General features: G+C 42.2%; 2 protein-coding genes across 9 annotated transcripts in view; both read right to left on the bottom strand.

Annotated features, from left to right (window-relative positions):
- rc3h2 (ring finger and CCCH-type domains 2) overlaps positions 1 to 5,288 on the bottom strand; it is a 28,796-nt gene extending 23,508 nt beyond the window's left edge. For 5 of the 6 annotated variants that reach the window (XM_033647374.2, XM_033647378.2, XM_033647377.2 and 2 more), the window contains exon 1: positions 5,009 to 5,288. The gene's annotated coding sequence lies outside the window, so the exon portion shown is untranslated. Of the gene's footprint in view, positions 1 to 483; positions 625 to 5,008 lie in introns of those variants that run through there. The other variant, XM_033647376.2, reaches the window with a different exon arrangement.
- A 2,725-nt stretch (positions 5,289 to 8,013) lies between these two features.
- Positions 8,014 to 25,465, bottom strand: part of LOC117269942 (zinc finger and BTB domain-containing protein 6-like) — a 35,899-nt gene continuing 18,447 nt past the window's right edge. Inside the window, exons 1-4 of one of the 3 annotated variants that reach the window (XM_078162400.1) lie at positions 18,118 to 18,485; positions 17,475 to 17,790; positions 16,170 to 17,142; positions 8,014 to 11,991 (exon numbers count right to left, since the gene is read on the bottom strand). In XM_078162400.1, the coding sequence (XP_078018526.1) occupies positions 11,960 to 11,991; positions 16,170 to 17,142; positions 17,475 to 17,783 (1,314 nt within the window). In that variant the 5' untranslated portion in view covers positions 17,784 to 17,790; positions 18,118 to 18,485 and the 3' untranslated portion in view covers positions 8,014 to 11,959. Of the gene's footprint in view, positions 11,992 to 15,469; positions 17,143 to 17,474; positions 17,791 to 18,117; positions 18,486 to 25,465 lie in introns of those variants that run through there. The other 2 variants (XM_078162398.1, XM_078162399.1) reach the window with 2 other exon arrangements.

The following is a 25,465-nucleotide window of genomic DNA, read 5'->3' as shown; positions in this document are numbered from 1 at the left end:
GGAGATACAGTAAAATGGCTTACACACACACACACACACACACACACACACACACACACACACACACACACACAGAAAGTACAGAAAGGGAATGAAAGAGATTACAGAGGACAAAGCAGCTCAGTTATCTGGCTTTACCAGTTTTGAAAATGTGCTGCAACCAGCTTGTGCAGCCAAGTATGGTCCTAATGTGCGTAAAGAAAATGTGTATTTGTTTGTCTAAAGCAAAGATTCTTCAAGTTTTCTAAAAATGCTCTAAGCTTTAAAAACATCCCTTCATGACGAATAAATCAAATCTCTTTATATATGAACACGCTGGCTGCATTCCACTGGAAACAGAAAGAGGAACTGCGCGCATTACGCACGCGCCCTACGCCATATTACACAGCAAATAAATCCAGAGCTTCTCCACAACATGGATTTGAATGTATTTCCTATTATAATATACAACGACATTCCTGTTATAATCCCGGTTTTACGCACCTTCCAAGATACCAGCAGCGCGCGGTGCCCGTTTTGCCCCCTCGGCCGCGTAGACAGCTCCGCTCTGTCCTCGCGCGTCATATTTCCTTCCGCGAGGAGCCCAAATATAACACCGATTGCAGCTATTGTAGCTCACAAACTGCTGAAGCACCGTCGGAGGAAGAGTGAGGCAACGCTAGTGTGGTGAAACGGGTTTAGGGGGGAAGTTTGGAAGGTGGGGAGGTCTATCCTGGATAAATTTCTTTCCCCGCGTGTGCGCAGATTAGGGAGTGGTGCAAACTCTGGGGGCAACTGTTCACCGTCACGTTGACAGCCACCTGTTCCTGCTCTCAACAACTGCTACATCCTGTTTTTTACACAGAGTCCCTCACTGGCAGAGTACAAGAAGTCTGGCCCCAGCTCGTGCTCTGGCCCTGCAGAAATTATTCCTGCACACATGGCTGCATGTATTACACTCATAATATGCATTTAGCACCTCACAGCACATGAGGAGTCTAAAATATAATGATGCACACAAGACTTCCATTATTTGGATGAATGGACCACTAGCTGTCTATGTATGCAGGAACACACACACACACACACACACACACACACACACACACACACACACACACACACAAAAGGCCCCACAGTCATGAATAAGTCTTGTGACAGGGGAGAAGTGGGCGTGCTGTATTGTCACAGGAGACCTCAACTTCCTTATCAGGCCTCTCTCCCTCACTGGTTACTTTAAAATGAGGAAATCAACCTCTAAGCTTTGCTTTTATTCAATCGGGCTTGTTCGTACCTGCAGTTCACCGACTACAGTGCAGGAAACTTGAAAGTTGAGAATGTGCCATTCTAAACACACCCGAGCATCGAGACACACAGCACATTCAATGTCCACTTTCAAGAGCAAATTATCCCTAAAAGTGTCAGAAGAAGGCTCCGTAGACCCAAGCAGTGATTTGCTGTAGTGGCCTGTTGAGCCACCCACTCTGCTGAGCGGAGGATGAGAAGTACATTGTGTCTTTACAGCCAACAGTTGGCGAGCTATCATCTGGCTCAGGACAGTGAGTCCTCACTTGGCCCCCTCTGTGTGGGGGAGGGCATCTGGAGTTTCCTTTGGCATGTCTCATAAAGGGAGGAAGAAAGATTGTTTTGAGAGAGTGTTTTTCAGAACACTGAGGTAACATTTTCAGGATAGGGCGATGTTTTGGCCCATCTCGCTTTTATTAGATTTGGACTTTGGTTTAGGCTCATGATGAGAATTCCTGTTGGGTTAAGGTTAGGTTAACGCAAGGATAAGGCTGATGTTCTCACATTGCCGGTAAAGGTCAGGTAGAAATAAATCAGGTATGGGCTGAGATCACTACAGAGCCTGCAAAACATCATGTCAGGGAGGAATTGGCTATTGTGCACAATGGCACAGTTTTCATTAGCATGTTGTTAGCATGTCATGGCTGTTTCCCATAGAAACAGGGACTCTGATAACAGCAACGCAGCAGAAAGGGAGTAGAAGGAAGCAGAACAAAGCAGAATACAGCAGTCGTCTGATAGGAGCCTCATCAAAGCGTCCTCATGTAGGGTCAGGTTATGGTTGGAGTAAGAGATAAGGTTTGGCACGTAATAGTGATGCCTTGATGTGGCTGCTACAGGGTCGATTCACCTAACCTGTATTCGTGTGTCATTAGTTTCTGATTGTGCTGCGCCAAAGAAATTCAACCGTCACTTTGCAACTCCAGTTGGAGTATTTCTGTAGGCCCAGTGGAGTGAGCTGGCACAGTTACCTCTATTGAACCCCAGTATCTGTAGAGAGAGACATCAGGGACAGCAGTGCCACATTAATCTGTATCTAAGGTGACTGCTGGGTCTGTGTTATGTGGAAAGAAAAGCATTTGGACGTAAAGCCAATTTAAGGCCAAAAAATATTTAGGTTTTTTTTAGTACAAACTCAAAACTTGCTGAGGTGTTACGATGAGTTTGACTGACATAATGTTTTAGCTCTGACAGCTATAAGTCTGGGGCCTCACCATGCCCAAGTGGACTAAGACACATTCTGACATGAGGATATGTGTTGCATGTCATCCCACCTTTGTCTCCTGCAAATCTTGACTGTCAGCGACCAAATAAAGACTAAAAAATAAGGTACAACTACAAGACAAATCTCGACTATCAACCACCAAATAAAAGCAAGAATATAAGGTACAAGTACATGACAAATCTCGCCTAACTACAACCAAGTAGAGACAAGAAAATAAAGTACAAGTACAAGAAAAATCTTGACTATCAGCCACCAAATAAAGGTCGGAAAATAAAGTACAAGTACAGGAAAAATCTCCACTATCAATGACCAAATAAAGTATAAGTACAAGAAATATCTACTACTACTACTAACAACCAAATAAAGGCAAGACAACAAAGTACAAGTACAAGAAAACATAATAATCTAATAGTTAGACATTGGACCAGTTCTTGAATCCACACCAACCAGTAGCAATAAGAGATGAGCTGTCTCAGGGTGGCTGAGCAAACCCTGCGTCATCTGGCGGACTAACAGTCATGCTGATATCGTCCAAAAACTTTTCTGTGCGCACACAGCCAAAAACACAGAAATGCATGGACACATGGACACACACACACACACACACACACCACCATGGAGTGTGAGTTGGACTCCAAGGAAAGGAATCTTAAGTAATATGATAACTCCTTCTCACTGTCACCTTGACCCCTAAATTAGAACATTCCAATTAGTGTGTGTGTGTGTGTGTGTGTGTGTGTGTGTGTGTGCAAGCATATGAGAGTGTGTGACGTCATGGGAACAGTGAACCCAGGTTGGTGTTTTCATGTTTTCACCAGAGACACAGATTTATGAAATGAAGATAATGCACAAAAACTCAACAACTGATTTTCCGTCACTAACCAGCACAGACCAAAGCTCTCACTCTGTAACTCATGACAGCACCACTGTAATCACCGCTGCAATTTACTCATTTTGAGAAAAATGTGCAACTTGTGCTCACCCACACAATTTTAATGACCCCGTATTGGTATTTAAAACATTTAAATACTACTCATGATTCACTTTTGCTCACTTTCGTAAGTGCGCTAATGACCTTTCAATTGAAACCCCCCTAAGATATGTATTGCGAGCGCCCCTACGACATGATCTACAACCAGAATTTTAGCATAAACGTAGAGCTTTCAGCCTTCTGGGAAAAACTTAGCGGGTAACAGCACAACACAAGTGAAACCTCACACCCACCACACTGCTGATAAAAAAAACACTGAAAAACTCTACTATCAGTACAGTCAAGGGAGCTCAGACAAAAATAAAACTGTCCTGAATTACATTTCTGTTGATGACAAAGTGAAACAAATTAAATCCGATTATGTTTACGTGCACAAGAACTATAAACTTTCCATTTCAGTGGTTCAGCAGGTAGCGTCTATAAGCTATGAAGTGAAAGCAGTACTTGTAACCACAGCAGGCAGGTAAACAGTGAAGAGAAAGTTAAACTGTAACACTGATTATGCTTGTTAAACTTTTGAAAGACTCAACAGGCACACTCAGGGAAGTATGAGCAATGAAATGCACTTGCAATCTGAAATCAGAAATCATAACTGTGGCATTATCATACACATCATTTTACATGGCAGTGCTGATGGTGCCAGAGCAGCTAGGTCTCCTGTGATATCTGAAATGTTTCACTCCATAATTCATAGCAGGGTTACTACTAGTTGTTTTATGTCTTGTTTTTGAGTGTACAGAGGGGGTATGTGGGTCTGTGTGATTAAATATTCATAAGGCCTGTCATCACAGTGTGTGGGGGTAGTATATGGATGGTAGGCTGGGACACTATACAGCTCACAGGCTGCTATATGACACAGCGCATATAATATAGGCCTACTTTATTACACTTGTGAGATGTGTCTGCAGTAACAGGAGCAACCAGGAGTTATGCAATCTTTTTTGCAGCCTTGGGTGATATTGTGAGGATATCATGTTGCTTCCAGTTGCAGATCAGCAGGTTATAGAGTAACCTCAACATCACTTAAACTTTAAGATGTCAGAGGGCTATACAGCACACAGCATGCAACACCTGAAGTTGGAGACAGCTGCTTTGGCTCAGGAGTCACTCTGAGTGCAAAAGTGACTTTCCTCCATAGATGGCACATTTGTCTGGGAGGGTAACATCAACTAGTCTCCATTGCAGCATCACTACAATTTCATGTTGCTTTACAGCATGCAATGACTGCCTCAACTCTTTCTAGAAAACCCTGGTTTGCATTCTGGCTTTGAGCTATGGCCCCATAATTTCAACACAAGCAGCCTTCTTATGATATTCCATCAGCACCAGTTGCAGGGATTGATGGTGAGCTGGGGGGGCGGATAGTTCCAGCTCTAATGGTCTAATGATATGATTTGTGAAATTTGGAGATGCTGAGGAAAACAAATAGAAGAAAACAGTCCAAATCTGACATCAAAATGTCAAAGGCGCAGGAGAAAGTAGCGCGCACCTCTGGATAAGTCACTTACCTCACGCACTACACCAGAGCCCCAGAATAAACATAATCATAGACATCCACAGAAGCGCATCAAAATAATAATAATAGTAATAATAAAAAATATCTTCATCAGTTGCAAAACAACCGCAGCAGCCAGCCCAGGGAGACAGATCTTGATGGGAGCGTGATGTGGCTCTGCATTTCAGAGATTTACAGCCAGGTCCCTTAGTCCAGTTTTGATCCTCTGCCCCCCTTTTCGATAGTACATGACGGACACGTTCGCTCAGGTACAGTGAGCCACACACTCTCGCTTTGACAAACCGGGGCTGAGAGGAGATGGTGGTATCGCTCCGCCGGTGATGGTGCCTGAACTGCGCCTCAGACTCACCAGTCTGAGAGCTGCTGCACACATACACGCATCATGCATGCTCCTGCCCCGAGACGCAGGTTTCCTTCACCCTCCGACGGTTTAACAAAAAAAAAATGCTTGTGCGTGTTTGTCGAATTGGCAGCGTGGGGCACTACTTTAATATTGAGGGCAAGGATAAAAAGATGTAAAGGGGCAAGCCGGAACAAGCCGCTTTTCGAGGCGTGGGCTGTCTGGTTTTAAAGGAACAGAGGATGCGCTTCGACAAGTGCGCCTGTCAAGAGGAAGTTGACACAAACACACGCAGTTCCCGCTCGTTTTTATTGCAGCTCTGAGCTTAGAGAAGTGGAGGAGCGGAAGAATAACATGCCTGAACTCAGGTTGCCTTCCTTATTACTTATAATGCTTACTTTCCTATAATCTAACCATGCATACATGTGTTTAATTAGCTTCAAGTCTTTGGAAATTACACACACAAAATAATTTTAATCAACTTAAATAACAGTTGTCATTATTATTAGGCTGTGAATACATTCAAATGTCGTGTTATTTTAAATTGAGAGAGCCTTTTTATAGCCTATACTCATGTACATTTCTGGGGGGACACATGCATATGCCCCCTCCAATAAAAACATGAAAGCAGCAGAGGACAGTGCACATTAATGAACATCACTTAGGTCACATAAACGTGCAGGTTGATGGTATATGTGCATATGAGAAAAGGCATCAAGATAATGCACATAAGCACAGATAGGCATGTCCACAGAAGGGCACACGAGCACACGAGCACAGAGAGAGCATATAACCATAGACAAAAGCACATAGCGAGGCACATACAGTACAGGCCAAAAGTTTGGACACACCTTCTCATTCAATGCGTTTTCTTTATTTTCATGACTATTTACATTGTAGATTCTCACTGAAGGCATCAAAACTATGAATGAACACATGTGGAGTTATGTACTTAACAAAAAAAGGTGAAATAACTGAAAACATGTTTTATATTCTAGTTTCTTCAAAATAGCCACCCTTTGCTCTGATTACTGCTTTGCACACTCTTGGCATTCTCTCCATGAGCTTCAAGAGGTAGTCACCTGAAATGGTTTTCCAACAGTCTTGAAGGAGTTCCCAGAGGTGTTTAGCACTTGTTGGCCCCTTTGCCTTCACTCTGCGGTCCAGCTCACCCCAAACCATCTCGATTGGGTTCAGGTCCGGTGACTGTGGAGGCCAGGTCATCTGCCGCAGCACTCCATCACTCTCCTTCTTGGTCAAATAGCCCTTACACAGCCTGGAGGTGTGTTTGGGGTCATTGTCCTGTTGAAAAATAAATGATCGTCCAACTAAACGCAAACCGGATGGGATGGCATGTCGCTGCAGGATGCTGTGGTAGCCATGCTGGTTCAGTGTGCCTTCAATTTTGAATAAATCCCCAACAGTGTCACCAGCAAAACACACCCACACCATCACACCTCCTCCTCCTCCATGCTTCACAGTGGGAACCAGGCATGTGGAATCCATCCGTTCACCTTTTCTGCGTCTCACAAAGACACGGCAGTTGGAACCAAAGATGTCAAATTTGGACTCATCACACCAAAGCACAGATTTCCACTGGTCTAATGTCCATTCCTTGTGTTTCTTGGCCCAAAAAAATCTCTTCTGCTTGTTGCCTCTCCTTAGCAGTGGTTTCCTAGCAGCTATTTGACCATGAAGGCCTGATTCGCGCAGTCTCCTCTTAACAGTTGTTCTAGAGATGGGTCTGCTGCTAGAACTCTGTGTGGCATTCATCTGGTCTCTGATCTGAGCTGCTGTTAACTTGCGATTTCTGAGGCTGGTGACTCGGATGAACTTATCCTCAGAAGCAGAGGTGACTCTTGGTCTTCCTTTCCTGGGTCGGTCCTCATGTGTGCCAGTTTCGTTGTAGCGCTTGATGGTTTTTGCGACTCCACTTGGGAACACATTTAAAGTTTTTGCAATTTTCCGGACTGACTGACCTTCATTTCTTAAAGTAATGATGGCCACTCGTTTTTCTTTAGTTAGCTGATTGGTTCTTGCCATAATATGAATTTTAACAGTTGTCCAATAGGGCTGTCGGCTGTGTATTAACCTGACTTCTGCACAACACAAATGATGGTCCCAACCCCATTGATAAAGCAAGAAATTCCACCAATTAACCCTGATAAGGCACACCTGTGAAGTGGAAACCATTTCAGGTGACTACCTCTTGAAGCTCATGGAGAGAATGCCAAGAGTGTGCAAAGCAGTAATCAGAGCAAAGGGTGGCTATTTTGAAGAAACTAGAATATAAAACATGTTTTCAGTTATTTCACCTTTTTTTGTTAAGTACATAACTCCACATGTGTTCATTCATAGTTTTGATGCCTTCAGTGAGAATCTACAATGTAAATAGTCATGAAAATAAAGAAAACGCATTGAATGAGAAGGTGTGTCCAAACTTTTGGCCTGTACTGTATGCAAAAACATAAGACATAAGCACTATTAATAAAACAAAGACCTAACCATATAACCAAAAAGAATGTACTATAAAAAAGTACAACATAAAAGACAACATAGACCAAAGCACGTAGCCACAAACACACAAGAGCACAAAGCAAAGCACATAAGCAAGACAGTAACATAACCATAAAACCAAAGCAGATCATGACACCAGGTTTGATTGTCCAGTAACCACGATTTTATTAATTTGGAGAATGACTTAAGAGATGTGATGTTCCTAAAACATTCCTGAGACGTGTTAAATACATTTACACCATAAATTGATGCAGAAAATTTCACCAGAATGCAGTAAATTAAGTGTTCAACCCCTAAACCCCATGTGTTGAAACAAAACCTATGCCCTTGCCTCTACTGTACTGCTTGATAAAACACTGGATTGTGTTGATGAGTGTAACCTACTGAGGTTAATCCTGTTAGATGGATAGCTTCATCCTGTACACTGTAATGGACTTAGTCTGGCATCTCAACAGTATTAAACAGGCTCACTGGACATGAAGCCTTTACCTCCAGTGTTTACTGTGGTGATAACTCAGACTTTCTCCCCATTAACCTGCTGAGTGGGAAGACATTATTTAAGATGCATATTGGAGAGCTAAATATGTGGTAATTTACTATTTTATTTGTTTTAGGAAGCCATTTGTACATGCTTCAAGCTGCTGGCTTGAAAACGCTGCTTGACAATTTGAACAGGCTGTCTCTGTGGGAACAAGTGGTGTTTGCACTGCAAGGACATCAAGCTGAGTTACACAAAGTATCTGGATACTGTGAGTTAAACAGTGATTGAATTGTCCTGTGTGAATGTTTTGACTGCTTCATTTATATGTGACTCGCTGTCTGGAGTGAGTGGTTTGCATTGTCAAAGAGGCATCCCTAATAAAGTGAGCAGTATTGCAGAAACTGACTGCTCAGAAGTTTAGCATTCTCTAATATCATCCTGTAGTAAAAGCACAAATTAATGTTTAACACATTGCCTTTAAAGCTACAGTAGCTTCATATTTAATGAAGCTGTCACTATATCCTGACAGTAGTACATGCAATGGTAAAGTGTAGTTACGATGAGCCGTAGTGCACACTATCATGCACATATTGTCTTGTCATACGTTTAGTCTTGACACTGGATAACGTCAACACACATATTACCCAGCAATCATCACTGCATATCTATATTTGTAATAGTTGATTTATAGTTATAGAGGTTATAGAGGAGGCATGATGATTATAGATGCTACTGACTGTTTAACAAATCAAGAAAAATAAACTTGAAGGAGATGGGTTTGTCTTTTTCAAGGGCACATATAGCAAATGGTTTTTAATTTAATGAGAGTTCATCTTTGAACACAGGCATATTTTCAAGGTGGCAATCACTCATGAGGGCCCATTCTCCATCAAACACACTGCTGGAGGGCCCACTCTCTCTGTGGGCCCCCCACCTCATGGGCTCCAGTGCAACTGCACTGCCTGCACTGTCTATATTTACGCCCCTGTGTACATGAGCAAGATAATCTGTGAAAAGTCATGTTCCTCTGGCTCCTCCTAGTGCTCCTAATGGCATTTACAAGAATCCACTGCACCTGAATGACAACAACAGATTACAGAGCTCTTCACAAGAATCTTTAAGGAAGAAGACTGTTGACGAAAAACTTGCTTTCACTTTCAGGATTACTTACCTTTGCCATGTATGCTGTTGTTGGCAAAGGAGGGATGAGCAGTTTTTCCATTGCTTGTGATTGTTTCCCATTGTGTTTTTAAAGCTCCTCCGGGAGCTGTGTCACAGATTCCTGCTGACTCTGATTGGTTGTTTTTGTTCAGGCATTATGATTCTTGTAAATGCCATTAGAAGCATTACAAGGAGTCAGAGGAACATGATTTATCCACATATTAGTTGTCTCATGTAGCACTGTCAGGATAGTGTGACAAAAAAAGTTACCTACTGTAGCTTTAATTTAGATACAACACAACCTACACAGTACACACATTTGAAAGTCTGGGCCACCATTCCACCAGAAAAAAACTCCTATTAATAAAGAAGTAGAACAGTTATTGTATCCCTCCTTCACGTCAGTTTCTGTCCATCTCTGTGACACGACCATCCCTCCCTCTCTGTGTGTGAATGTGACTGTTGAGTCAAACTGATGTGGAATTATTTGGAGGAACAGTTTGACAGCTGCAAGCTGTAACTTCAAGGTGTCGGTTAAGTCAAACTCATTTTAATCCATGAAAAGGTTAGAGTGTTTTCTAAATTACACCCTTAAATCACATGATCCATTTGAGTTTGTCTTACAGCACAGTTAACCAAACATTAAACTGTCAATGACTGCAATCTGTCATATGCGTACTTTATGTATGTCATACAAAAAGCAGTGTTTACAGCAGTTGTAGTTGGGATGTTTTACATTCTAACAGACAACAGAGCTTTATTCTTTGCTTGTACTTAGCCGCACTAGCATCATGGCTGTAGTGATGGCGATGTCTGTCAGCTGGTCCACCACTTTGGTCCAGACTGTAATATCTCAATAATTTGATGGATTGTCATCAACATTATTGACAGACCTTCAGGGTCTCCAGATGATGAATCCAGCTCCAGCTTTGCCGATCTCCGACCTTTCCTTTAATGCCACCAGCAGTTTGACATTTGTGTTTTTTAGTGAAATGTCTTGACTGCAGTGGAATGGATTGCCATAACATTCACAAAGATTCACACACCCAAAGGATGAGAAATCATCAGGTCAATATTTAATCTGTCTGATACTTTAGTTTATGACTAAATACCTGCAAAACTAATAACACTGCCTCAGCCTTGGCTTTCCTTTCTTGTTTTTGGTTAATTAGCAATGAATATCGCAGTCAGTGAAAGAGGATTATTTGTGCTTTTTATCTTCAGAGCAATATAAAACAAAACTACATTTCACTGTTATGTTTTAAGATTAATTTATGCTGGGAGCAATGTCATTTTTAGGAATAGCCTCACACAGATACACACATTCACACCTGAAGTCTGCCACAGAGCAGCTCAGCTCTCCTGGAGCAGTTTGGAGTTAAGGGCCTTGTTTAAGGGGATTTCAGCAGGTGCTGCTCTTTTGTATTCATGCCCCTTCCTTGTGGCTCATCTTGACATCTTGCCAGACTGTGGGCATGGATGGAAACCATATTTGCCACCAGCTTAAGAGTAAATAGATTCCCTGGTACAGTCATCCACATGCATATCTTTTTCCCAGTATCCTAACATTCTTCTTTATCACTGTTTCAATCCTTGTGTCCGTATCTACCACACCTCCTCCGTCTTCCCCTTTGCCATCATCCTCCTCAAGCTCATTCATAATGGAGGTGCCCCAAAAGCCACATCCTCTTTGTGTGGGTGTGTGTGTGTGTGTGCACGTGTGCATGGACCACATCAGATCAAATCATTTATTTATCTGATTGCATCAACATCAAACATAAAGCATGGCTTATGTTCAGAAATGAGAGCGATGGCTGACTGTAGTTTGCTCACATTACTGTATTATGTAACTGTTCTGAGGAAGATACGACCGTATATCTTAATGCAAGTGGAAAACCATGTTTTTTTATTTCTTTGACTTTATTTCTGTGCATTCTCTGTCTTCCTTGCTCACACTGACACACACTTGCATTAATTTCTGTACTCAATACACAACCCACCACGCGTTAATCATTTCTCTGCACACAGACTCACAAATTTCAAGGCAGTGTTGCCTCGGACACCCCGAGGAGGACAACAGCTACTGTTCCATTCACCGAGATGAGTGACGATTACATGTCTGGGCCGAGGGAGAAAGGGAGAGATGCAAAGGGAGAGAATGGAGCGAGGGAGCATGGAAACCCTCTTAGCCATGCAGGAGAACCCACTCACTTATAACGTAATGCTCAGCGAGCTGCACAAAATTTCATTCGGGTCAAATGGTGAAGGCTGTCTGTGAACCTCAGCCTCAAGACAGTATGCAGTATTCACTCTATTAAATAAAACAGCAAACAAGATGATTAATAGTCTTTTGAAACTATTCTTATATCAAGTAAACAGTTCTCCAGAATTTGTTGCAGTAATATACAGCAGTGTTTGCTTGTTGTCTCAGTATTCTCTCTCTTTTATCTTCTTGGTAAAGCAGAGTAATCTCTGGCTGTAGAGGGAACAGAGACACACATTACAGGAGGACTCTCAATAGCTGCTTGAAACAATGCCCAGCTCGACTCTTTACAAGATTGCATTCACTATTACACATGGAAAATGATATACCATAATGAAATGTGTGCATTGCATACTAGAGGACTTAATGCCTATTGTACCTGCAGAGATCAGGACTACACTGTAGAAGGTACAGAAGGACCCTCTCTCCTTTCTATTGGCTAGATACCTTGTCCTCATAATTTCTGCCAGTGAGCTTTTAATGCTGTCTCTAAAATATTAGAGCAGCCAATAGATCCATCGCCTTTTATATGGTGTTGCAACACAGGGTGTGGATCCAAGTGCATGCTGGCCTTTTGCACTTTGTTTGCCAGGGGACTTATAATAAATACATACATTTAAAAATGAATAAATACATCTAAAATAATTAGATAAAAAATAATATAATAGTAATATTGTATCCGCTTTTTTTTTTTTTGGGGGGGGGGGTAAAAAAATGTGCTCAAAAATAACTTTACACCCGGAGCTACATCTCTTCTCTGTGATGTCGGGGGATGTTACAGAAACAAAGACCTATACTGTTAATTATATATATTATTAGGGAAAATGTTCATTCATAAAGCAACTTGAGTAGATTTTTTTAACATCTACAGATTAAAGGCTTCCTTAACCCCCAGTTTACTTTAAGAGGATGTTATACACATAACCAAGGTTACTTAGATAGGTGGGAAAAGTTTATTGAAGCTGAGGGGTGGTGAGAAAAGATGTGCAGCCAGACTTAAAACTGTGAATGGACTATACTCTTAGTCTTATCGCCTCAAGAATGCTTTTTTTAGTCAATTTGTATTTGTTGCGGTTAAGCTAGTTTATAATTATTGTATATGAAATTTCTATTGTATGACTATTTGTCCATGTGTCATGTTAGGTATGTTGTTTAGTTTTTGTCTGCTGTTTTTTTTTGTTAGTTTGTTAGTTTGTTTCTGTTTATGTGATGATGGAGTGATGCTGTTTGTTTGTTTATTGGTTGTGTTGTAGGTAATCACCACCTGCTGACACTGACAATGATGAATAATTAACATATAAAATGAGGAAAAAAGTAAAGTAAAAAAGTAAAAAAAAAAAAAAAAAGACGAAGAAGGAAAAGGTCCCCACTAGGGGTGGTAGTGTTTGGGTTTAGGGAAAAAAAGCAAAAATAAATGTAAATGAATACATTTTTAAATCAGTTAAAAACTATATGAATGAATGTATTAATTCACAAAAGGGAAAATAAAGAGGATTGTAAATAAATAGGAAAATCTGAGTAATAATACTGGAGATCTTGTCAGTGAGACTAGTGATGGAACCAACATTTTTCCTATTGGGTTTATACCCTGAAGGACATAACATAAACCTTTATGAAAATGGGAATATTACAAGCGAAGAGAGTTTGGAAAAAGACTGGCAAACCGAGTATTGCACAGTGGCTCAAAGATGTGTCTTTACGTTTACCATTGGGAAAAAAATCACATATACAAACAAGAAATATTTCAGAGAGTGTGGGGGCGATACATTCAGTATATTAAGCACAATGATGTATCTTACTTATTGCATGAAACTGGGACAGCATAATTATACCCTGTACAGGACCATAATCATATGCTGCATCCTGACAAGATCATTTTGTAACATCTGGAGGGACTCTCATGTACTCAAGTGCTGTTTGTGTATTGTTGCAATATGTATGTGTGCGTACCCTTTCTAGGTGTGAGCATACATGTATATACAGTACAGGCCAAAAGTTTGGACACACCTTCTCATTCAATGTGTTTTCTTTATTTTCATGACTATTTACATTGTAGATTCTCACTGAAGGCATCAAAACTATGAATGAACACATGTGGAGTTATGTATTTAACAAAAAAAGGTGAAATAACTGAAAACATGTTTTATATTCTAGTTTCTTCAAAATAGCCACCCTTTGCTCTGATTATTGCTCTGCACACTCTTGGCATTCTCTCCATGAGCTTCAAGAGGTAGTCACCTGAAATGGTTTCCACTTCACAGGTGTGCCTTATCAGGGTTAATTAGTGGAATTTCTTGCTTTATCAATGGGGTTGGGACCATCAGTTGTGTTGTGCAGAAGTCAGGTTAATACACAGCTGACAGCCCTATTGGACAACTGTTAAAATTCATATTATGGCAAGAACCAATCAGCTAACTAAAGAAAAATGAGTGGCCATCATTACTTTAAGAAATGAAGGTCAGTCAGTCCGGAAAATTGCAAAAACTTTAAATGTGTCCCCAAGTGGAGTCGCAAAAACCATCAAGCGCTACAACGAAACTGGCACACATGAGGACCGACCCAGGAAAGGAAGACCAAGAGTCACCTCTGCTTCTGAGGATAAGTTCATCCGAGTCACCAGCCTCAGAAATCGCAAGTTAACAGCAGCTCAGATCAGAGACCAGATGAATGCCACACAGAGTTCTAGCAGCAGACCCATCTCTAGAACAACTGTTAAGAGGAGACTGCGCGAATCAGGCCTTCATGGTCAAATAGCTGCTAGGAAACCACTGCTAAGGAGAAGCAACAAGCAGAAGAGATTTGTTTGGGCCAAGAAACACAAGGAATGGACATTAGACCAGTGGAAATCTGTGCTTTGGTCTGATGAGTCCAAATTTGAGATCTTTGGTTCCAACCGCCGTGTCTTTGTGAGACGCAGAAAAGGTGAACGGATGGATTCCACATGCCTGGTTCCCACTGTGAAGCATGGAGGAGGAGGTGTGATGGTGTGGGGGTGTTTTGCTGGTGACACTGTTGGGGATTTATTCAGAATTGAAGGCACACTGAACCAGCATGGCTACCACAGCATCCTGCAGCGACATGCCATCCCATCCGGTTTGCGTTTAGTTGGACGATCATTTATTTTTCAACAGGACAATGACCCCAAACACACCTCCAGGCTGTGTAAGGGCTATTTGACCAAGAAGGAGAGTGATGGAGTGCTGCGGCAGATGACCTGGCCTCCACAGTCACCGGACCTGAACCCAATCAAGATGGTTTGGGGTGAGCTGGACCGCAGAGTGAAGGCAAAGGGGCCAACAAGTGCTAAACACCTCTGGGAACTCCTTCAAGACTGTTGGAAAACCATTTCAGGTGACTACCTCTTGAAGCTCATGGAGAGAATGCCAAGAGTGTGCAAAGCAGTAATCAGAGCAAAGGGTGGCTATTTTGAAGAAACTAGAATATAAAACATGTTTTCAGTTATTTCACCTTTTTTTGTTAAGTACATAAGTCCACATGTGTTCATTCATAGTTTTGATGCCTTCAGTGAGAATCTACAATGTAAATAGTCATGAAAATAAAGAAAACGCATTGAATGAGAAGGTGTGTCCAAACTTTTGGCCTGTACTGTATGTGTACAAGGTTTTTATCTTTGTAAAAGAATCTTAAAAAATATATTGATGATGAGTAATTAATAAAAGTAAGTGACAGTAAAGGAAATTACAACAGAGAAATCAATTTAAGACACATTTTTATCAATTAATTAATGCCCACATTTATTTTCTTCTATTTTTCTGGTACATGTAATGGCATATTAATTTATTTATAAAGTCATTTATTTATTTAATTTTTGCAGCCCCAATTGTTTAGAGATTTTTTGCAACTTGGCAGCCTTTCTTCACATCTGTAAGATATATAAAAGCTGAGAATGTAACCCTTCATTGTCTAATCTCTTAACTTGTTGCGTGGTTGTGTTTCTCTGTCTGTCTGCTCTTGTTTTGTTCCTTTGTGTGCTTTTCCTCATTGGCAAATGTCAAAAATGGCCGACTCTAATTTAGAGTTGCAGGTCAGGGGGGCAGGTGGGCTGGGTAGGTAGGTACATGCAGGTAGGTGTGATACAGTCTCCTGATTGTATAATATGAAAATCTGCAATAAAAATATTTTTAAGCTCAGGGCAATCTGTGTTATGTAGCTTAATGTGCTTCCTGATACCTTATATGACATGTTCTCAATGTAATATAGAAATAGATAACTATTAAGCCTCCTTTGTTAACACCACTTGTGCTAAAACTGCTATCCTCAGTGCACAGCCTCCTCAAGCATGTCCTGCAGGCTCTTACCATGACTGTCCTTTAGGTGGCGCCTAAGGCCTGGCTTATGCGCAAAGTGCACAGCACAGTATCGATACTTACTGGGCTTATCCCCTGTGGTCAGATTGAGGTGGTCTTGCAGCGTGGCCTTTTTGGAAAATGTCTTGTGACACAGCGGGCAGCGAAAAGGCTTGACCCCAGTGTGGATGCGTATGTGACAGGTCAGGCTGCTCCTCTGAGAAAAGCCTTTGCCACAGACCAAACACAAGTACTGTTTGTGCTCCTTCAGGTGGCCCACATAGCTCTCCAGGTGTTGGAAGACCCTGTCACACCTCCTGCACAGGTACGGCCTCTGCACCAATATGCTGCGTGCATCTTCTGTCAGCTCGTCTCCTGAACAATCACTCGTTGGCAAATGTGCTGCAGAGAGGGGAATTAGATTTGAGTCCATCAGCTTTTCATAATCTTGCAGTTCCAGCAGGAACATTTCTCCTTCTTTTCTTTGCTCCTCCCCTGCGCTTTCATTGTGGTTCTGGGTACTGTCCACCCAATCTTTGTGTTGAGCAAAACTTCCTCTGCTTGTTGACGACAAATGATCTTGGACAGCTGTGGGAGGGGGCAGCTCACATACTTCAGCACCATTGATGTGACAAATTTGACAGGATGGCTTGTTTGTGTGAACAGGCCGGATGTCTTCGCCTTCCTCTGACTCCAGGGTATCGAGACAACATGCTACATTTTCAGATAACTCTATTTTGGCTATAACCACCCTCCCATCATCTCTGACCTCTCTCAGTCCTTGTACATCCACCTCACCTCCTTGGCTGACCCTCGACTGGAAAACAACCACTCCCCCGTCCTCTGTACTCGCTTCCTGGTTGCTGGTGCCAGGCTTGGCTGTATCCTTTTCCTCCTGATTTTGGAAGCCTGGCCAGGTACTGTGTCTCTCCAATTTCAAGAAAGCCAGTGAGGGACTGAGATACTGAGAAATGGCCTGGGCACACTTCTCCACCACCTGGCTCATCTGAAGTGCACTGGCGGCAGTCAGGTATCTCACCAGCTCCCTCAGAGGAACCTACGGGACACCAGGGTAATAATATCACAGGAAAAACAACTAACAACACAAGGTTAAAGCGAAACTTCTACCTGCACACTTTAAAGACACACACAAAAACAAAACTACGTGTGAGTAAAGTCGTCTCAGTCATCTTTAACTTTCACATCACACACTCTAATGTTGGTCCTTATTTCTGTTTGTTTTGACTGTAACCTTTGATGTTGTTTGTTCTAACAATCTGTTTTGCAGTCATGTCATCTCGATTGAACTGTGCAAGAGGAAACCTGCTGTAAAATGATTTATACATGGGATGTTCTGCTCTGTTTAGAAAGCAGTAGATCATATTGTACCTCTAAGAGCCCAGTGTAGCAGGACAGGAGAAGTCTCTCGCCAACCTCCACACTGGAAACAACACCCACGCTCAGCTCGGCTTGGCCCTCATGGAGTAGGAATTGGTCACGTAGGAAGTCCGAGGAGGCTGCAAGCACCACTCTGTGACCGTGGAAGTACGGAGGCTGGACAGTGGCACCTTGTGGATCCCCAAGGAGGAGCGTGATGTCACAGAAGCAGTGTTCCTCTCTTAGAGTCTTCATTTTGCTGAGGATTGAGTCACCGTGGGAGGGGAAGCGAAACTGTAGGGTGTCAGAGGAGCTTGACATGATGTGTCTGTGTGGATTTGAAAGAATATTTGGTGCACAGTTTGTTAGAAATGGAATACAGACTGTTTTTCCATTTATCTGTGTTTTCAAAAAGGTTGCTTCCTCCTTCCTTTCCTGCTTCCTCTAGTTGAACAGTGTGAGTACATGTTTGAATTTGAAGTGTGATAAAAGTTAAGGCACTTCTGGTTTTCAGCCAAATCACAATTCCCACATCCCTCATCATTACCAAGGGACAGTTATGGTCAACAATTAAGCAATTAAGCAAAACTCTATGCACCACACTCCCAAATACCAGATAGAAAGAACACACATGGATGTGATGATGCAGCCCCACCTTTTACTGAAGGCTCTTCCCGTGATGATGGATCCACTGGCCTGAAAACCACACTTTACTCAAAGAGCACAGTGAGTCTCTATTCATCTGATGCCTGTCACTTTAACCACAATTACTGTCAGAAAAAAAGACGTTAATGAGCTACACATGTAGAAGGAGCTGTATCATTCAGCGGTTAAGCAATGGTCATCTCGACTTCCTCTGGCTTTCTGCTGACTGAGGATCTTAAATGGAAACAGCAGTATGTGTGTGTGTGTGTGTGTGTGCTGCGCAGGAGCTCGTGAGCTAATTAACTCCTTCAGTACCTTTATTTCACCAGGATTTCTAGGCACTGATTGGTCCTCAGATGATATTGTGAGAACCCACCCACTGAAATAATACAATTCAGTAGCCAAAAAATATGCAAGTAAATAAATTAGTCAAGCTGTTCAAATATGGGATGATATGGCTCTTGTTGGTCTTCTCCGGAACGAGAAGTGTCAGGCAAGTAAACTGGGAATAAATATGGCCAAAAAAAAGAGAACTTGTACACACAAAACCAAGAGGAAGCAGTTTTGTTTCAACATTGGTGGTGGACACGTATGAAATGCAGGGTCAAGGGGTCCTCCACCAGAAAAGTTTGAGCATCTAACACACAATTTCCTGCATTCTAGTGAAGTTTTATGAACAAATTTGTGGTGTAAATGTGTAAATGAAAGTCCTCTGCTATTTCCATTTCACTGCAGGGGTCATGCTCTAAATATTAAGGGGAACATGTTCCCTATGTGATGATGAGGTTAACTCATGGCCGTCACTACATCTTCTACATACTGTAGGAGCAAGACACTCAGACTGTGGTGCTTTTGCTTTTTGCATCTCTTTGTGGTTATTTTGTGTCTCTTTGCAGTTTCTTTGCATGTCATGTGGTCTTCTTGTGTCTCTGTTCATTTGTGTGATGTTTTGCAGGTGAAGGTAAGCAGGGGGCCCTGACACTTTGGGCCCCTAGGCCTGTGTCTGGTGGGCCTGTTCAGATATCCATCCATGGGTTAACTGACTGCCAGTCACACCACCTCCATAATCACATCATTCCATGAATACACCACTGTACCGTAAAGAAAAATATTCAGCTTTCATGCTAATAATTGTAGTTTTAAAGTGTAAAAAAGACCCCACCATCCCATTTTGCAAATAGGGTAAAAAATGTACTGTGATAAGGTTGTTTATCTTTCTTTATCTTTTCAGCATGTCGGTGCAGTGCTTAGCATTGTCACCTCACAGCAAGAGGGTTCTTGGCTTGATTCCAGGGTGGGGTGTGTGAACCTGTGTGCAGAGTTTACATGTTCTTCTTGTATCAGCGTGGGTTTCCTCCAGGTACTCAGGTTTCTTCCCACAGTACAAAAACATGCAGGTTAGGTTAATGGGAGACTCTAAATTGGAATTTTGACCTACAAGTCCAAACAGAGTCTGAGGTCTCTTCATAAGTATTTCTGTGCAGTCAAACATGTCTCACAACTCAACATTGTGAGAACATTTTTAGTCTGTCTGCACACTCTTCTGCATCACCTGGTTTGACCTCTTACGATATAGATCAGTGGTTCTCAACCAGCGGTCCGGGGACACCCAGTCCCTAGGGGCTTCTCGAGGGAATTCCAGGGGTCCCCAGAAAATGAGGAACATTTATTTTCACTATTTGATTCACTATAGAAGCAAGCCCAATGTGAGTAAGAGTCATAAGAGTGACTAAACATGAGTTTCGCTTCCTCCATGGTTATATCCTCAACTATCGTTGACAACTACAGAATTCTGGTCTTAATCATATCTAACAACCATAGCCTTTTCAGATGGAGGTCCCTGAAGTGAAATTTAATCAAAAGGGGATCTGTGACCAAATATGTATCAATTTACAGGTCCATTGCATGTTTTCATAAAATGCTTGTAGCACATTTCCCAATAAATCCAACAAACTAATCCAATATACATATCAAGGCAAAAATATGTTTGTTGGGTTTTTGTTAATTTGCATAAACAGAACAGATATTCACAAAAACTGCTTCCACCCATCCCCAAGAGAGAACACAATAGTTCCTTTGATGTGCTGTTCTCCATGTGTGATGCTCAATTTATTCAGGTCTCTGCACAAAATAACAGAAAAGGAAGCAATGCAGGGCGGAGTTACTGGCAAAGAAGTGAAAATGATGGGAACTTCAAGGATCATAGGTTTCCTGGTTTTGCAGTGGCTTGCTACACTTCTGCATTACAAAATAAACGTAAAACCTCAATTAAAAGACTTGTCCCAACTAAGTGCCCAGTCCCTTTTACTAGCCTGGCGTGGCTACACATTTTGACTAATGAACACCTGTCTCAAATAGACGCCTGGTCTGGTTGCCAAGCAGTTCATTTTTTTCATAGAAGATCTTTGGATGTGTAAAAGCGGGTTGTTGGCTACCTCAGATTGTGTGTCCATCCCTCGATTACCCTGTAAGTTATTCATATTCCTTTAGTCTGTAAGGGTCCTCAGATCACAGGAATCAAGAGGTTTTTCATAAAATTCATCCAAGTTGTCAGTATTGTTTTAAGGATACAGGATAAAGTTGTGTCAGTATGGCAGGTGCCTTAATCCTCGAGTGCCGTATGCTCTCTCTGAAGAGCTGTCTTTCAGATCCAAGGGTGATTTTCCTCGGAGCAATCCCTGAACGGTTTAAGGGGAGGGCAAAAATGTATCCAATACATATCCTCTTGGGGGCGGTGATTTAATGTATCACAGTTAGATGGTTGAATCCTGAACCTCCAACATACAACATCTATATTAAACAAATATGGGAACAGTGTGAGATGGAACAAATCATATATTGAGGTTGCAAAGACTAAAATCTATAAAAAGGTAGAGTCCTCCCAGCCAACATTTGTGTGTGAGGCCCATATAGGTAGTAAATAGGCTGAAAAATGGCCCCTATATTGGACTGTCCATGTGTTCCATATTAGCCTCATGACATTTGCCCACATGGATGGGTTTGCCCAAGTGGGCCCAAATATAAGCCTGTTGATTTCAGCGATTTAAGCAAATAATAGGCCGGGCTATTAATTGAAGTTTTACAGTAAGGTAAGTAAGAACTTACTTGGAAAATATCCAGAGGACTATGCATGATTTATATACAATATACCATTAATTATTATATGTATATTATATATCGTCTTTGTCATGCATTGTGCTTGGTGCTGTGGTGGAGGAAGTATAGCAGTGCACCAGTATAGATATACTCTAGCACAAGTAAAAATCCTTTTCTTAAAATTGTTACTAAAGTAAAATTATTTTCAGAAAAATAAACTGTAAATATAAAAAGTTCTTATTATAAAAACCAACTCCAACAGAACAGTTCATCACAAGAATCCAAATCCGGAATGAGGTTAGAAGAGTAATCGCTAAATTATACTCAGTACTCCTCTCAAATACCCCAAAAACACAGCTTACAAATGAAGGAGAAATGGGAGATCGAATCGAACTCTGACATATCACCAGACACCTGGAGGGAAATGTGCAGTGAGGCACATTTGAGAGTTTAAATGGAAAATGACAACAAGATGTGTTGGAGAAAATGTGGCCCACAAACTGGAAACCACACTCATATTTTTTGGTCCTGCCCAAAGTTAAGCAACTTTTGAAAGGATGTGTCAGATGCCATGAAAGCAGTGTTCCATCAAAATATCCCCAAAGATCCAAGGATGATTTTCCTCGGAGCGATCCGAGGGAGGGATCGATTTGGGGGACGGCAAAAATGTATCCAATACAAATCCTCTTGCAGGCTGCGATTTAATGTATCACAGTTAGATGGTTGAATCCTGAACCTCCAACATACAACATCTAGATTAAACAAATATGGGAACTGTGTGAGATTGAACCAATCACATATGCATTGAGGTTGCAAAGACTAAAATCTATTAAAAAGTGGAGTCCTCCTAGAAAACATTTGTGTGTGGGGCCCATGTAGGTAGTAAATAGGCTGAAAATTTGCCCCTATATTGGACTGTCCATGTGTTCCATATTAGCCTCATGACATTTGCCCACATGGATGGGTTTGCCCAAGTGGGCCCAACATGGGTCGTGCTGGGGCTACCTGAGATCAAAGTGGATATGGGTCTGAAATGGGCATCTTATTTGAGTAAACCCACTAAATGTCACAGGGCCAATATGGAACCAGTGGACAGTCCAACGTAGGGCCCATTTTTCAGCCCATTTACTACCTAGATGGGCCCTGCGTACAAATGTTGGCTGGGCTGAAGTAAGTTTGTTGATGCAGTAAGGGAACTCTAAAATCCATATCCCCTTTCTATTCCCATCCTACTTATATATTTTTAAGTTTTTTCTATTTATTTAAATGTTTTTCTCTTCTCTTGCTTTTCCCTTTTTTTCTTCTCTTTTTACTAATGATTGTACATGCAGTCAAACGGGTATATTTGTATGTACACAAATACACATTTATCGTTCTATCATTATTGGCATTTCATTTCCTTCCTTTTCCCCTGAAAGTTTGAATCTCAGGTACATATCTTATTGCACTTAAACACTTCACTGTGCTAGTCTTAAACCTGAATAGATATTATGGCAGATGAAAACTTTGTACGATGTTGTAAAAACTATATTGCTTGTATGGAATGCTGACGTTGAAATAAAAAATGAATTTTAACTATATTTATACTATACGCTATTTTAAATGGTAAAACATGTTGGAACTGATGGATCGCATTTCACTAGATTGCACTTGACTGATGTATTTTAATGTTGATGCTGTTGCTTTTAATACTATCCAGCCGCCCATACTGAGAGACTGGTTTGAGGGGATGGGAGTAGATCGCTTCCTGACCTTCTGGATAACAGACTACCTGACAGAGCTGAACTCAGTATGTCAGGCTTGGAAGCTGTGTCTCTTGAATGGTCAGGAGCAGCACTGGTGCTCCACAGGGAACTGTTTAAGCACCGTTCCTGTTCACACTCTACACAGCGGACTTTAAATACAACTCAGAGTCCTGTCACATACAAAAATACTCTGATGATACAGCTATTGTGGCTTGTATCAGAAACAATGAGGAGCAGGAGTACAGGGTCCTTGTGGATGCCTTTAGGGGCTGGTGCAGTAAGTGCTGTCTCCACCTGAACATAGCCAAAACCAAGGAGATGGTGGTGGATTTCAGAAGACAGGGGTCACCCCATCAACCAGTCTCCATACGGGGGGGAGGACATTGAGGTGGTGCACACCTACAAATATCTCGGGGTCCTCCTGGATGATAAGCTGGACTGGCCCTCTAACACTGACGCCCTCTACAGGATGGGGCAGAGCTGCCTGTTTTTGCTTCGGACACTGAGGTCCTTTGATGTGTGTCTGGAGATGTTGACCATGTTCTACCACACAGTGGTGGCCAGTGCACTTTTCTACGCTGCTGTGTGTTGGGGAGGCAGCCTGACAGACAAAAACACCAAGCAATTGGACAGGCTGGTTAAAAAAGCTGGCTCAGTGCTCAGCAGGAGACTGGACCTGAACTGAAAGCTATAATGGACAATAGCAGACTCCCTCTCCACAGCCGCCTGGAGCGACAGAGGAGCAGCTGCAGCAGTTGGCTCATCTCACTGAAGCTCCTTTTACACTGCCAGATTTTCTGCAAATGTTGGGCCGTTTTGCCAGCCAGGTTCGATGGTTTATACACACAGAGGCGGAATGGCGAGTTGTTCCGAAGCACCCAATTTTCCGCCTCTTAGGGTAGTCATATTGGCGCAACCCTTTTAGTTTAAACGGACCAAGGCGGCCTTCCGTAACGGGAGGGACTGTCGATAACTTGTGGGAGGAGCTGTTGGTGATGCAAGAGGGGAACGCAAACCTGACAGACACTGCAAAGATGAGCAACTGGGGAGACAAGGAATTGTGCGCCCTCCTTGTCCTCACAAATGAAGAGGCCATGGACAGTCAGATGACGGGACGGTGAAGGACGGGCCAACTTACGAGAGAATTGCCGAAGGACTGACCAGCCGCGGCTTCCCTCTCACGTCACTGTTTACGTCACACGCCGAGCTACACATTTTGTTACTTGCTCACGCCCCCATTGCCCCGAAAAAGGCGCATTCTGTATAAACAAAAGTAGGTAGGCGGCATTTTGCCGCACTCCCCGACTTTGCTTTTACACTGTCAATGCTGAAAGAAGACTGATTGGGCTTTCCTGCAAATTTGCACAATTCCTATCTAAAAAGGGCTTGAGTTGCAGAACAAAGCATTTCAGGAGATCCTTCATCCCCACGGCAATAAGACCGTTTAACGCCTCCTGAATCCAGTCACACACACTCACACACAGCACCTTAGCCACAGCTGGACTGGACTGTAGAATGGACATTTTTTCATTTTTTTTTTAAGATATTCTTTGGGGCATTTTTAGCCTTTATTTGATAGGACAGACAAGCATGAAAGGGGGAGAGAGAGAGGGAGTGACATGCAGCAAAGGGCCACAGGCTGGAGTGGAGCCCGGCCGCTGCTGCAACAACCTTGTACATGGGGCGCCTGCTCTACCACTAAGCCACTGACACCCCAGAATGGGCAATTTTAATTTAATTTCAATTAGATTTTTAATTTCTATTCATGCACTTATTTTAACTTATTTTATTTTATGTCTATCTGACGTGTGGTTGTTGTTTTTTAGAAGCTGCTGGACAGTTGAATTTCCCTTCAGGGATGAATAAAGTTCTTTCTCTTCTATACTATGCTCATTACATGTTGTAAAATCATGACCTGAAAGAAGCTATTAGCCCACTATCAAATAAAGGTACCGTCCGTGGAGTAGGCTACTATATTTTCTTATCAAATGTAGTGGAAAAGGGCTAAAGTATAAGTAAAGTAGCAGTAACTGATCTTAAGTAAAGTAACGTTACTTGAGTAAATATAGGCTACACGACTTCCTCAACTCTACGGAGGATACTAGAAAACTACTTTCGTGTCAAGCACAGAGGAAACCCAGTCAGGGGGTCAGACAGCAGGCTTCAGCCCGATTGGAGACATCCTGCTCCGCCTTCACCACCACCACCACCACCACCACCATCATCATCATCATCATCATCGACTCATAAGGGGAGACAACTGCGCGTGAGTCAGGGAAGTAGTACTGTTCGTTAACAGTCACATTCTCCACCTAAAGTCAAACGTCATGTCGGGCAAACAGTAATGAGCTCATTGGGAGTTACAAAGTGAGTCGGTACGAAGCGGAAAATGAAAATAGGTCAGGAGAAGACGTGAGGACCGACGGAATGGCAGTTAACAGGGCAAATAGCGAAGCAACGGGACTTTGTTGACAGATAACGCGAGCCGTTGGTCCGTGTCTGTGGCGTAACGTCAGC

The sequence above is a fragment of the Epinephelus lanceolatus genome, chromosome 19 (assembly GCF_041903045.1).
Source record: "Epinephelus lanceolatus isolate andai-2023 chromosome 19, ASM4190304v1, whole genome shotgun sequence".
Classification (NCBI taxonomy): Eukaryota; Metazoa; Chordata; class Actinopteri; order Perciformes; family Serranidae; genus Epinephelus; species Epinephelus lanceolatus.
The sequence above is the reverse complement of the archived record's forward strand: the minus strand, read 5'-3'. Positions and strand labels throughout refer to the sequence as shown.